At 38.9% G+C, this 15,349-nt stretch overlaps 1 protein-coding gene and 1 long non-coding RNA gene across 2 annotated transcripts in view; one reads left to right on the plus strand and one right to left on the minus strand.

Annotated features, from left to right (window-relative positions):
* agap3 (ArfGAP with GTPase domain, ankyrin repeat and PH domain 3) overlaps positions 1-15,349 on the plus strand; it is a 213,041-nt gene that overhangs the window by 8,877 nt on the left and 188,815 nt on the right. The window contains exon 2 of the mRNA XM_034183336.1: positions 8,691-8,749. Coding sequence (XP_034039227.1) covers positions 8,691-8,749 — 59 coding nt within the window. The remainder of the gene's footprint in view (positions 1-8,690; positions 8,750-15,349) is intronic.
* On the minus strand, positions 983-15,134 carry LOC117521972. The gene is made up of 3 exons (XR_004564107.1): positions 15,061-15,134; positions 4,656-4,662; positions 983-995 (listed from the first exon to the last, which is right to left on the minus strand). It is a non-coding gene; the product is annotated as an uncharacterized LOC117521972 (long non-coding RNA).

Below are 15,349 nucleotides of genomic sequence, written 5' to 3' on the forward strand. Positions count from 1 at the left end.
TGCTGCTGCGGTCAATAATACCAGAATGTGCCGTTCTGGAGGTGCAGCGCCTGTCAGCAGACATTTATGTCCTGGCCTTTGATGCCGCTTAATTTCACTGAATGGTTATCTGTGGACGGGTCTTTGTTTGAGGGTGTTAGTCTTTGAAGGTATAATTATGTGGACTCAACAAATGAGAAAAAACATCCTGAGTTCATGTCTTTCTTTGTTTTTAATTGCCTCTGCCAGAGAGGTTAGATTTGGGCCTCCTGTTACTCTTCAACTAATTAGCAGTTTTCTTTCTGACATTTGATAGAAATATTGATCATTATGAGAGGAAGAGCTTATTAAATAAACACAGATGTTACTCTTCAACTACTTAGCAGTTTTCTTTCTGAAATTTGATAGAAATATTGGTCATTATGAGAGGAAGAGCTTATTAAATAAACACAGATGTTAAAGAGACGCAAGTTGATAATTGTTCAAGTGGAAAAAAGTGACCCCAAATCTTAACTATTGTGCCTTTGTAATAGGCCTCTGTACATCTTAAATTGTGAGGTTTTTTAAAGACATTTTTGAATATATTTTTCTCAATAACTCAAAAACTGCTAGACATTTTCTAAAATTATGAATAAATTATGAATAAAACACGTAATCCCACATCCAGTTTCATCCCAAGGTAGACATCTGTTTAGCTGCTTATCACGCAATTTTGCTGTTGACTCAAAAGTAGTTCAGTTTTGAGAAAAGTGCGGAAAAATTTGAATATATATATATATATATATATATATATATATATATATACACACACACACACACACAGTATGACTCGCATATAATGGATTCAGGTGGACCAGTTAATTTTGTCTGTTACAGTAGTGTTCAGAATAATAGTAGTGCTATGTGACTAAAAAGATTAATCCAGGTTTTGAGTATATTTCTTATTGTTACATGGGAAACAAGGTACCAGTAGATTCTCACAAATCCAACAAGACCAAGCATTCATGATATGCACACTCTTAAGGCTATAAAATTGGGCTATTAGTAAAAAAAAAAAAACTAGAAAAGGGGGTGTTCACAATAATAGTAGCATCTGCTGTTGATGCTACAAACTCACAACTATTATGTTCAAACTGCTTTTTAGCAATCCTGTGAATCACTAAACTAGTATTTAGTTGTATAACCACAGTTTTTCATGATTTCTTCACATCTACGAGGCATTAATTTTGTTGGTTTGGAACCAAGATTTTGCTGGTTTACTAATGTGCTTTGGGTCATTGTCTTCTTGAAACACCCATTTCATGGGCATGTCCTCTTCAGCATAAGGCAACATGACCTCTTCAAGTATTTTGACATATCCAAACTGATCCATGATACCTGGTATGCGGTATATAGGCCCAACACCATAGTAGGAGAAACATGCCCATATCATGATGCTTGCACCACCATGCTTCACTGTCTTCACTGTGAACTATGGCTTGAATTCAGAGTTTGGGGGTCATCTCACAAACTGTCTGTGGCCCTTGGACCCAAAAAGTACAATTTTACACTCATCAGTCCACAAAATATTCCTCCATTTGTCTTTAGGCCAGTTGATGTGTTCTTTGGCAAATTGTAACCTCTTCTGCACATGTCTTTTATTTAACAGAGGGACTTTGCTGGGGATTCTTGCAAATAAATTAGCTTCACACTGGCGTCTTCTAACTGTCACAGCACTTACAGGTAACTCCAGACTGTCTTTGATCATCCTGGAGCTGATCAGTGGGTGAGCCTTTGCCATTCTGGTTATTCTTCTATCCATTTTGATGGTTGTTTTCCATTTTCTTCCATGCATCTCTGGTTTTTTGTCCATTTTAAAGCATTGGAGATCATTGTAGATGAACAAGCTATAATTTTTTGCACCTGTGTATAAGTTTTCCCCTCTCCAATCAACTTTTTAATCAAACTGCGCTGTTCTTCTGAACTATGTCTTGAACGTCCCATTTTCCTCAGGCTTTCAAAGAGAAAAGCATGTTCAACAGATGCTGGCTTCATCCTTAAATAGGGGACACCTGATTCACACCTGTTTGTTCCACAACATTGATGAACTCACCGACTGAATGCCACACTACTATTATTGTGAACACCCCCTTTTCTACTTTTTTTTTTACTAATAGCCCAATTTCATAGCCTTAAGAGTGCATATCATGAATGCTTGGTCTTGTTGGATTTGTGAGAATCTACTGAATCTACTGGTACCATGTTTCCCATGTAACAATAAGAAATATACTCAAAACCTGGATTAATCTTTTTAGTCACATAGCACTACTATTATTCTGAACACTACTGTATAACTGAAATCTGTTATATGTATAAAATGGACAAAATCCCTTATATGTATGTAGGGCTGCAGCTATAGACTATTTTTGAAATCGAGTATTCGAGCAGTCGAGCAATTTTTTTTTTAATCGATTAATCAGATAAAATGTGCTTTTGCATTTTTAAACAACATCAATAGTCCAGGGCTCTTCCTAAGGAATGGCACAGTGTCGCTGCGCCATCATGCAGATGGTCAAATTTAGTGTATCCGCGTTTCCTGGGTAATTAATTATTTTATAATTGAAATGTAATCGGTGTGTGCACTGCAAAACCTTTTAACATATGACAAGAGAGGAAGGAGTGAATCCGAAAAAGTGACCTTTCACAGCCCTTGGGGTCTCTGTCTACAGTGAGGGTTCACAGCCACTCAGAGGGCTCTGATGTAAAGCGGTTCTCTTTGGTTCGTCGAACCCAGGGATATGTGGGAAACGTAACACCATATTACAGTGCAGACAGCAAGCAGCATTTTAATTAAGTTAATCATCACTGGCCTTGAATTACAGCCTGCCACGTTTAGGTGCCAGGTCTGAGCACGTTTTAAAAAAATAAACACTCGGGTTTTTAATCAAGGAACTACGGTACCCATTTTTCTCGAATCAGAGTCATTTCGTACCTCTGTTGCGACTGGGCGCGCACAGGCTGGTTTGTATAGTACATGCGAGGGTTTTTTAATGGAAATGCATTGCAATGGGAATGGTTATTCAAAATCCAGTATATATGGTGTTTATTACATGGAAAACTATAGAAAAACATCGGAACTTTTGCTTTTGTCCAGTGAGTGCGAATTATATACCGAAAAATCACAATGGCATTTCTTGATTTTTTTTTTTTTTTTTTTTTTTTTTTTAACAACCACATCCAGTTTCTCAAATTTGTTAATAGCTGTTTAAACCCACTTCAAATTGTATTTCATTTAAAAAACAAAAGAATCTGTAACTTTTTTTTTTTTTCATTTCAACATCTTACTGTTTAGTTTGGAGCCATTTCATTTGATTAAAAGGGCAACAGTTATTTATCAACATTTCTGTAAATATTGCCAGTGTTAGCCAGGTGTCTATTTTTCAACTACAGTCATTTGGCCAGCTGTTTTGAGAACCACAGGAGTGATAAAATTGAAATAGCAGAGACAAACACAACACAATACCATAAAAGATGACAATAACAAATGAGAATGTTGTGCATAACACATTGCAAGTGTCATTTCTTCTTTCCAATGGACAGAGTTGTCATGTTCATGCCCAGTGCCCATTTATCTTCTATAATAAATGTACTTGCAGTCATCTGTGCACCCGTTGGTGTGCTTATCTAAAATGAGGTGTTGTCAAGGGCATCCCAGTTGTCCATCACAAGAAAGTGTACTGTCGACCCCATAAAAGCAGGTCTAAAGTCGAGCACAGTCACTAAGTTGTATTTTAACAACACAGCACTCAGATGTGCCTTACATAAGAGGGTTCACCACACACATAAAACTAACACAAAAATTACAACCAAATAAAAGTACTAACTAATAAAAAATACCACAATTTTAACAAGACTATATTTTTTTCCCTGGGTTTTTCCCTCCCTGCTGCATGGAGCTTTCTGGACAAACAGGGGTGGGTTACGTTTTCAAATGAGGTCTGGACATTGAACAAGGTTTTGAAATGAAAATTATATGCTAATAATGCATCATTAAGGTGCATAGTAACACTTAACAGACAAATAATTGTCACTCCAACTGTGTCAGGTAGAGGAGATAGCTCAGTGGAATAAGGTGTTGGGCTTCCAATACGTAGACCTGGGTTTGATTCCTGGTCAGGTTACCTGTCTTGATCCTTAGACAAGACACTTAATCTGCATCGTGTCAGTCCACACAACTTTAAATGGGTAACAAGCTTGGCTTTGGAATGAACCTGCATCAGAATTTAAGCAGACAGGACTTAATAATGGCAACTCCTGATACTTGTTTAAAATTAATATATTTAGATAACAGAAATTCCATATTGATTTATTGCAAACAAAGCAGGTTTTGTTTAAATGGCATTAGCAGCCAAATTGACATGTCAGTGGTTTCTCAAAGATATCTGAATAGATAGTTATTACAGCAATTGGCTCTGGTGTGTAATTCATATGAACTGTGTATGACCATAAAAAAATCCTTGGCCACATGGCATTTCTCTTATGTGGCTGCGTGGCTAACAGGTAGCACTACTACACCAGCTACACAGAACAGATAACTACTTCTTGTTACTGTAGTGGAGCTTAAAACTGTTGCTGCTTAAATTCCAAAATGATTATGTGCATGTGGAAATAATTGTTGAGAAATTGCAAGAAATGACAGAAAATCTTAAAGAGGCAGTGGGCCTATTTAAAAGTGACTTGCGTTCAATATTTTTTTTTCCTTCTTTGAATCCAGTGCGTGCCTTCATTCGTGTCCTGACATGTTCAAGTGTCAAACCCACACTCTGAGAGGGCGGCTCTACACAATGCACGGTGAAAGGTCCCTTTGTTTGGTGTGCATGTTACTCTACACCCACAACAAGTGAAACATCAGGCACCACCACCAGGCTCATTGTGAATGGAGGTCATGAAAAGTAAACATTATAGTAGAGATTCACATGAAGACAAAATCAATTCTAAGTTCAAACGTGTCATTGACCACATACAGTAAATGTCATAGTGTAGGTGTTCTTAATATAAGGTCACTGTCCTCTAAATCAGTGTTTCCCAGTCCTGGTTCTTGGGACCCAAAGTACTGACTGAACATTTTCCATTCCTCCCAGCTCTAACTACACATTATGTGCCAAATCAGGTGTGTTCCATTGTTCAGTCAGTTGCTGATTGGCTGAAAACACCTGACAGACCTGATCTGGTCTGAGTAGCTCAAGGAAAAATGGAAAGCATGCAGTACTATGACTCCCGAGACCAGGACTGTGAAACATTGATCTAAATCATTGCTGATTAAATTATATAATTTTGGAACATTAGTTAGATATGATCAGCTTATGTAAAACATGGTTAAAGCCAAATGTACACCTGCCTTTCAATGAAGCTTGTCCACCTGCGTACATGTTTACTTATTTTGCCTGTGATGGTCAACAAGCTGGAGGCATTGCTTTATTCTACAGTATAAACCTGGGTTTAGTTTAACAGCTCAAGGGGTGCTAATTTGAAGTCATTTGATAATCTAGTTCTCTGCCCTTCTCAGGCTCTTAGGAGTAGTTATGATCAGACAGATGGATTTCAGTTGTTATTTTGTTGTTGTATGTAGGCCTCTTGGGCCTTATTCAAAATTCTTAGATGAATTCAGTGATTTCATTTCTGATTTTGTGACTCATAAGATCTTCATTGTTTGTGACTTTTATATCTGTTTATAAGCCTTCAGATCCCCTTATGTTTGGATTTCATCAGTTTGTCCAGGGATCAACTCACTTTAGTGGTAATACGTTGGATTTGTTTCTCATCAGCCTTTCATACATCACAGTTTCAGATCATTCACTCATTAAAGTTGAAGAATCATTATCCTACCCAATGACACGGAAGGCTGTATGTCATAAATGCATCACGTTAGTTTTTCTGCTGTAACTGAATTTAATGTTCGAAATCCTGGAGTCGCTTTCAAAATGTAATCAGTCTCGCAAATACCCTGAATACAGTGCATCCTGGAGTCGCTTTCAAAATGTAATCAGTCTCGCAAATACCCTGAATACAGTGCACAATAATTTATTGGATTTGATTGCTCCACTTACTGTAAAATCTCCTCAGCCCAATTTGCAAATGCTTTGGTTTAACAAACATCTGCGGTATCTTAAGCGTAAATATAGGTGTCTGGAGCATGAATGCCGTATCCATTCATTCATTTTCTATACCCGGTTACTCCAATCAAAGGTCACGGGGGGAGGCTGTAGCCTGTCCCAGCACACATAGGAGAATGTCATGTTATTTATTAATTAGTATTCTGTAACTGCAGCCAGTATTGTTCCTGCACACTTTAAATGTGCAGTGATGAAACTTATTCTTAAGAAACCCAATCTAGATCCGTGTTCTCTAACTATAGACCAGTATCAAATCTACCGTTCTGTTTTAAAGTTCTTGAAAAAGTAGTTTCACATCAGCTGATAATGATCTCTTTGAGACACTGTAGTCATGGGCTCACATACACAGTGCTGCTACTGCAAGATATTAGTGGAGCATTTGATACGGTTGATCATAATATATTGTTGGATAGGTTTGAAAATTATTTTGGCATTACTCGTCAGGTTCTCTACAGCTAGGTTCCTGGTTGGTGTACTCCCAGTTTGTCTACTCTTAGGAAAGTACATAAATCCCATTTCTCTTCTCCCATTTTGTTTTGGATTTTTATGCAAATGAAACTTAAAATTCAACTTTTAGTTGATAGTTTTTATTTATTTATTTATTTGCATGAAATTAAGGAAATTAACTTGTACAATATCCTAAACACCAAGCTTTCTAAATAAACTAAAAGAGTAATATTAATGACTTATTTTTGTCTTTAAATATAGCAACTGATACAAATACAAAAGAAACTCCAGGCTAACCCTGACCCTAACCCTAAATAAAAATGCTGAAAATAATTTTTGAAAATTGGGGGTATTTTTGGTTTATCTAATCATTACAACATATTCTAATTCAAAATCTTGTAAATAATTAAGAAAAAAAAATCTGGAAAATACGAGAGTAGATGAAATGGTACTACTCTACATTTCTGAGAGTAGATGAACTGGGAGTAGATCAAATGGGAAATAGACGAAATGGGAGTAGACCCACCGGGAAGTACGTATTAGCCTAACTGATCTGAATGTGTCTTGTATAACAACATTGCGTCAATACTCACTCCGGTACAAGGTGGGGTACCACAGGTTAGTATGGCTAAAGCAGATGGTCACCCCAGTGAATCTGATCTGCTTGGCCTCTTCGTATAATCAAATAATTCATGAGGACGTTTTTCCGTACGACTACTACCAGTGTCCTTGCTCATGGGTGGGTAAGGTCAGACCTTATTCATACACTATTATCTACTCACGCACTGTACAAATACATTGAAATGAAATTGAATTAAACAGTTCAACTGAGAGATTAAAAAAAAACCTAATTCCAGTACATAAATTGCTTTTGGATATTATTTCCTCCGTTGTGACTCATGCAACTTTTTCTGCAGTTTATAAGAATAAAAACAGTGTTGCTGCAGCAGTGAGTGTTACTTATCATTTGTCACCCTATCATAGCATGATTGCCTGCAGCACGCTGGGAAAATGCTCTGTTGCCACAGAAAATAATCTAGGGCTGAAACGATTAATCGAGTAACTCTGGGGTGACCCTCTGGCCCAAGCAGAGGGTCACCCCTTTGAGTCTGGTCTGCTTGAGGTTTTTTCCTCAAAGGGAGTTTTTCCTTACCAATGTTGCTCTGGGGGTTAGTAAGGTTAGACCTTACTTGTGTGAAGTGCCTTGAGGCAACTGTGTTGTGATTTGGCGCTATATAAATGAAAATGAATTGAAAATGAGTAACTCGAATAATTCAATTATAAAAATGTTTATTATAAAAAATTCTTTGGCTCGAGGCTTTGTAGTACATATGCCAGGCCTGTGTATGGCGCTGTAATGCTTCCACAAAACACAGAGAAGAAGACCATAGAGCATGCGCATAACTAATGTAAGAGCTAATCAAGGCAACACTGCAACTTTACAAAGCTGCACGCTAAGTAAAATAAAGCCTTTTTAAGAGTTTTTATCAACAGGCTGCACAGTACAGCTTTTGTGGAAACACTGCCCTCCACAGCCGGCCATTATTTGCCAAGTATCCACAGAAAACAAGGAATTTGACTTCGGTTTGAACTGCACTCTCTCTGTACGGCATGTATAAATATACACTAAACACTGAATAAATCACCATAAAATAAATGTACATATGAAATGTGCAAGAAAATAAAATGTGAAATAAGAGAGAGAGAAAAAAGAATGTCCTATCCGCAGACTGCATATTTCACAGACCGCTTGGACTCATTAAATGTCTGCTAGCAAGTATTTCATTGGATTCAGGTGTGTTGGAGCAGGGAGACAACTAAGAGTGTCAGGAAGGTAGATCTGGAGGACTGAACTTGGGCACCCCGGTTTATACCATGCAAAAAGAGTGGATACCAACTTTTACTCAGAACTATCGCTTCCTCAAAAAAATGGTGGTAAGTAGTCGAGTCTACAAGGACGAGATCTCTCCTTGCTTGGCACACAGCGTGGTCCTGAACATGATGTATAATATATCGATCTTGAGCATTGTGAGATATAGGTCCTTCTACTCTGCAGCTCCTGTCAAGTGGAAGTGCTTCTTGACTTAATTTGTTACTGTTTCTGTCTTTTAGACTCTTTCGTCAACAGCCAGGAATGGACGTTGAGTCGGTCAGTGCCAGAGCTGAAAGTGGTGAGTGACAGAACATTTCTAACCCAGTCTCTCCTCTGGTTATTCATCCATAGAGATTTAATCTCACAGAGATTTCACATCAACAGGAATGCATGCCGTGTTTGTGTAATGCTGTTTTTGCATTTTACATGAGTGAGAACAGTTGAGCAATTGGCTGGACGTTTGCCTCATGCGTGCTGCTGTTTTTTTTTTTTTTTTAATGAGACGTGTTGGCATGGAGATGCAGGGTGTCTTGCAGCACAATATGAGATGAGTGACAGTTTGGGGCTAAACTGGTGACAAATTCTGTGTCTGATCCACCAGTGAAGTACACTCAGCCACTGCCAAATGCACAACTAACATCCTCACGTGATTTAATACCGTCAACCCATAAAAGCTAGCAGCTTTGAAACTGTTACATCATTCTGACACATAATTAGTCATTTTGTGATTTTGTATGTGTGGCATAATAACAAAGGAGTGTTTTTAAAAAAACTGTTTGAATGAAAAGGGGGATCCAGAGTCATAGTTGCTTTTTTGTGTTTCTGAGGTGCTAATTGACAGCTTCTGCTTGGATTTGTTGAAGTGTTAGAGAACAATTCTATTTTCTTCCAAAACTGACAGACATGCAACAACAAGGTTAAAGGGATACCCCACTGATGAAACCTATTTCAAAACTAAATAGTATCAATAAAATAACATGTCATGAGTAATTTCTTATGATTTCACTGCACTCTCATCTACATTTCCATTTTTCTCATAATTTTGCTTTGGTTGAATTTAGTAAAATTCAATGCACATACCAAACTATATACTTTAAAAAGTATGTGGTTCACTCAAGAAAGTGAAAATACGTCATTTCTATTGTGTTCCATGGTCCATACATAAAAAGAAATGACTAAAAGTATACATAAGTGTATATTTAAAGTAAGTTAACAATACTGGTACACATAACTCATGTAAAAATCTAAAATTAATGTATAACTCCAAAGAATTGATAATAGATTTCAATAAATAAAACCTACCTTCCTGTATATTCGTTTTGTGAATTGTTTTGTAATTTGTGTCAGTAGCATGGCCCAAACAGAAGATCACCCCTTGGAGTCTGGTCTGCTTGAGGTTTCTTCCTCAGAGGGAGTTTTTCTTTACCACTGTCGCCTGTGTGCTTCCTCTGGGGGTTGGTAAGGTTAGACTTTACTTGTGTGAAGTGCCTTGAGGCAACTTTGTTGTGATTTGGCGCTATATAAATGACATAAATTAAATTAAATTAACTTTTTAAAATAAATATACCTGATGATCATTCGATTAAAAAAAAAAACAGGCTTTATCAGATTGAGATCGGATATGCTGTGGCAAAATATTCCACATCCTAGCACAAATGAAAGAAAACGAAAACTGACCAAAGGATTTAATAGAAGAGACAACATGGCAAAGTGGACCTGAGCGGGTATGACGTTGAGATGGATTTAATACAAACAAAGAAGTTAAATATTGAGGTGCATGACCAGGTATTGTGTTGTTATGCATGTGACTGAGTTGAAAGAGACTCAGTGGTAACATCCTGAAGGTGCCTTGACATGTGCACAAATTTGATCTGCGCACTGTTGCGCCGTGCCAGAGAGTAAACCTGTTGTAAACACGTTGTAAACCGTTAAAAACCATGCGTGGCTTCGTGCAAATGCGCCACATTTTTTTTTTTGAAATGTTTAAAATCTCTGGCACGCATTAATTATACTCAACAAAAATATAAACGCAACACTTTTGGTTTTGCTCCCATTTTGTATGAGATGAACTCAAAGATCTAAAACTTTTTCCACATACACAATATCACCATTTCCCTCAAATATTGTTCACAAACCAGTCTAAATCTGTGATAGTGAGCACTTCTCCTTTGCTGAGATAATCCATCCCACCTCACAGGTGTGCCATATCAAGATGCTGATTAGACACCATGATTAGTGCACAGATGTGCCTTAGACTGCCCACAATAAAAGGCCACTCTGAAAGGTGCAGTTTTGTTTTATTGGGGGGGATATCAGTCAGTATCTGGTGTGACCACCATTTGCCTCATGCAGTGCAACACATCTCCTTCGCATAGAGTTGATCAGGTTGTCAATTGTGGCCTGTGGAATGTTGGTCCACTCCTCTTCAATGGCTGTGCGAAGTTGCTGGATATTGGCAGGAACTGGTACACGCTGTCGTATACGCTGGTCCAGAGCATCCCAAACATGCTCAATGGGTGACATGTCCGGTGAGTATGCCGGCCATGCAAGAACTGGGACATTTTCAGCTTCTAAGAATTGTGTACAGATCCTTGCAACATGGGGCCGTGCATCATCCTGCTGCAACATGAGGTGATGTTCTTGGATGTATGGCACAACAACGGGCCTCAGGATCTCGTCACAGTATCTCTGTGCATTCAAAATGCCATCAATAAAATGCACCTGTGTTCTTCGTCCATAACAGACGCCTGCCCATACCATAACCCCACCGCCACCATGGGCCACTCAATCCACAACATTGACATCAGAAAACCGCTCACCCACACGACGCCACACACGCTGTCTGCCATCTGCCCTGAACAGTGTGAACCGGGATTCATCCGTGAAGAGAACACCTCTCCAACGTGCCAAACGCCAGCGAATGTGAGCATTTGCCCACTCAAGTCGGTTACGACGACGAACTGGAGTCAGGTCGAGACCCCGATGAGGACGACGAGCATGCAGATGAGCTTCCCTGAGACGGTTTCTGACAGTTTGTGCAGAAATTCTTTGGTTATGCAAACCGATTGTTTCAGCAGCTGTCCGAGTGGCTGGTCTCAGACGATCTTTGAGGTGAACATGTTGGATGTGGAGGTCCTGGGCTGGTGTGGTTACACGTGGTCTGCGGTTGTGAGGCTGGTTGAATGTACTGCCAAATTCTCTGAAACGCCTTTCGAGACGGCTTATGGTAGAGAAATGAACATTCAATACACGAGCAACAGCTCTGGTTGACATTCCTGCTGTCAGCATGCCAATTGCACTGCATGAGGCAAATGGTGGTCACACCAGATACTGACTGGTATCCCCCCCCAATAAAACAAAACTGCACCTTTCAGAGTGACCTTTTATTGTGGGCAGTCTAAGGCACACCTGTGCACTAATCATGGTGTCTAATCAGCATCTTGATATGGCACACCTGTGAGGTGGGATGGATTATCTCAGCAAAGGAGAAGTGCTCACTATCACAGATTTAGACTGGTTTGTGAACAATATTTGAGGGAAATGGTGATATTGTGTATGTGGAAAAAGTTTTAGATCTTTGAGTTCATCTCATACAAAATGGGAGCAAAACCAAAAGTGTTGCGTTTATATTTTTGTTGAGTGTATGTGAACTTCACATGAACATTGCACAAACAATTCAAAAGCACTGAGTGTCAGTGCGAGTCATTGCATCAGTGTAACTCACCACAACGCAGCTCATTTGAACGATCATAACAAGGTGTTAAATCTTCATAAACATAATTTTACAGATATTCATAAGAAGGAATGAAAGTGCAACTGTTTTACTAAGCCATTACAATATAAATATTACAAATAATTACCTTTTAGACGATTCCAAACACGTTCTCCACGTCATGAAGCGCACGAGAGAGAGAAAAAAGCTGCAGCTGTAGAAAATTCCTCTGTAATTCCATAAGTGATTCGAGATGTTTTCATCAGCCAAACTCTGAGAGCAAATGATTAATCTGCTATGAAATAATTCTCTTATATATCGCAGCATCCAGCGGCACAAAGTGCAGCATTCAGCGGAACGCAGCGGGTGGCATTGGCACAGTGAATTGCATGGCAGTGCGGGGGTTAAATGCATGCAAGTGTCAAGGCATCTTAACTTCTGTAAGCTCTGCATGACCTAAGTCGGTCTTGGGAGGGCATTTCAAAGAAACCATACTGTTTTTTTCTGAGTGGTCTCCAAACGATTTAGATTTTTCTTGAAGACGAGAATAAGAGTAAGGCACTATAGCTATTCTGACTCATTGACTGTGTATTTCTTTTTGTTTTTGTTTGTTTTGTTTTTGTTGATGGAATCACATGATCCAAATCAATTATTGTGACAACCTTAACATTTATTTTCATTTATATAGTGCCAAATCACAACACAGTTGCCTCAAGGCGCTTCACACAAGTAAGGTCTAACCTTACTAACCCCCAGAGCAACAGTGGTAAGGAAAAACTCCCTCTGAGGAAGAAACCTCAAGCAGACCAGACTCAAAGGAGTCACCCTCTGCTTGGACCATGCTACAGACACAAATTACAGAATTCACAAAACGAATATACAGGAAAAGCTGTTGGTGCACAGGACAGGAGGGTCTCCAGCACAAATACCACACCCATCTCTGAATGGAGCTGCACCTTAAACAGAGAGGAAAAAAACAGAATCAGGCATCAGAAAGACAACAAATACAGTATAATTTGTCAGCACTAAACAACAAGAAAAACAGGAAATACTAAGATGAGTGCCGGCCACTAGCCCTAAGCTTCACTAAAAGACCCAGAATTTAGGTAAAGTTGAGGCCAGGGCACGCTTTGTGTCTTAATAAAATGAATTAAAAGAGTACAAAGTGTAGAACTATACTATACCAGTATGCTAGCCAAACGAAAGGGAAAATAAGTGCGTCTTAAGTCTCGACTTGAAAGTCTCCACAGAATCTGACTGTTGTATTGACTCAGGGAGATCATTCCACAGAACAGGGGCATGATAATAGAAATCTCTATGACTCGCAGACTAATTATTCACCCTAGGGACAACTAGTGTGTTTCTTCACCACATGAGAGTAGACCGGTGTCACCGACCAAACGGTCCCCCTAAAAATGGGCCCCCCCAATGACGCTGTTCACCGATTAACACCTCGTTTCTGCTTCAAACTGCACACCAGTCATCTATCTCAATGACAGATATCTGAAGCTTTTGTACAACAATCATTTCCACATAAATCCAGCATTATTTCATCATAAAAGGTGGCAGAAGCAATCAGAGCGCCACGGCTAAATGAGCTGGTAGTTGATGCGTTGACAGCGTGTCAGACTTTTCAAAGTGTCACAGAATTTCACCTCGTTTCTGCTTAAAACTGACTTTAGAATGATTTAAGAGGTTTTACCTTTTATCATCTGATGGTTAATAATCCCATTAATCCTATTAATCCATTTGATAGACTCTGTCTCAGACATGCTGAGTGGTCTGAAATGATGCAAGCGCAGATGCAAAAGGCGGACCAGTTTTTAGGGGCGGACCGTTCAGTCTGTGATGCCGGCATTGGTTATTGACTGGGCTGTACTTTGCAGGCATGTCGCATTGTATTGTTAAATATTGTCCTGTTTCAAATTGTAGAACTAATCCAGATGATGCAAACATCATAAAAGCTACAGTGTGTAGGATTTAGTATTATCTAGTAGTGAAGTGGCAGAATGCATTAAGCTATCACAAGTCACAATTGTGTTTCCCCTTTATGTTTTTGCTTCCTTGGCGATGGGGATTCATGCTCCCTTGCCTTCTGTTGTAATAAGCAATTTGTAAGAACTCCATGCCAGAAACATGAAGGTTCTCAAACATTTTAGCCTGCATAAGCCTCAATTACACTTTGGATAGGGGCTAACCAACTATATAATGATATATCATGAGACAAGCTTAAAATACGAGGGCCTTATCTCCTAAGATCCCATATAATGAGGACTAAGTTGCGTGGACATTGTAGAATTTTGCATATTGGGTCAGACAGTATTTTGCAGGTGATTTAATAGGAATACAAATCTAAATGGCAGCAGGTGGTTATATGACATCGACAGCAGTATGTAAATGAGGATTGTGCATGTGCTAATGATAATTCAATTCAATAAACCTCTTGCAGGTATGTGCAAAATAAAGGCACCTTGACACTGTTCTGCACACCGGCACTCAATCTGTCGTGCCAATGAGTAAATGCATCATAAACTATTGTAAAGTGTGCATGAACTGTGCACAGCTGCATGCCAGTTCGGAAAGAAAACTTTGAAATGTTCAAAATTTCTGGCTCGCATCAATTTCATGCCATTTGTGTGAAGTAATTGAACATTGCGCAATCTGTTCAAAAACACTGCGTCAACTGGGTCAACACGTGTGATTGTGCACAGTGCATCTGAAAGATTATGATGAGATGTTACATCTATAATAAACATAGTTTTACAGATACATTATCTAACTCATTAGAAGGAATGAAAATGCAACTGTTCCCAATCCATTACAAACAGATTATAAATACTTACCTTCGAGAAAAGAATCCAAATCCGTTGTCCACCGCATCACGCACACGAGACAACCTGCAGCTGTAGATAATTTCTCTGTGATTCTGGGAGCGATGAGAGAATGATTTCATCAGCTAAGTTCTGAGAGCCAGTGCGTCATCTGCTACGAAATTATTATTTTATGTAGTGTGGCATCTAATGGGACAAAGCAGGGACTCATTGGTGCGACAAATTGTGCTTCAGTGCAGAGATCAGATTCATGCAAGTGTCAAGGTGCCTTAACACACATTTGAACTGAAAATGTTATTTATCGAACATTTACAAAATTGAAAATGAATGTGCCTTGAGAATGGTTTGCCTTATA

The sequence above is a fragment of the Thalassophryne amazonica genome, chromosome 12 (genome assembly GCF_902500255.1).
Source record: "Thalassophryne amazonica chromosome 12, fThaAma1.1, whole genome shotgun sequence".
In the NCBI taxonomy this organism is placed as follows: domain Eukaryota; kingdom Metazoa; phylum Chordata; class Actinopteri; order Batrachoidiformes; family Batrachoididae; genus Thalassophryne; species Thalassophryne amazonica.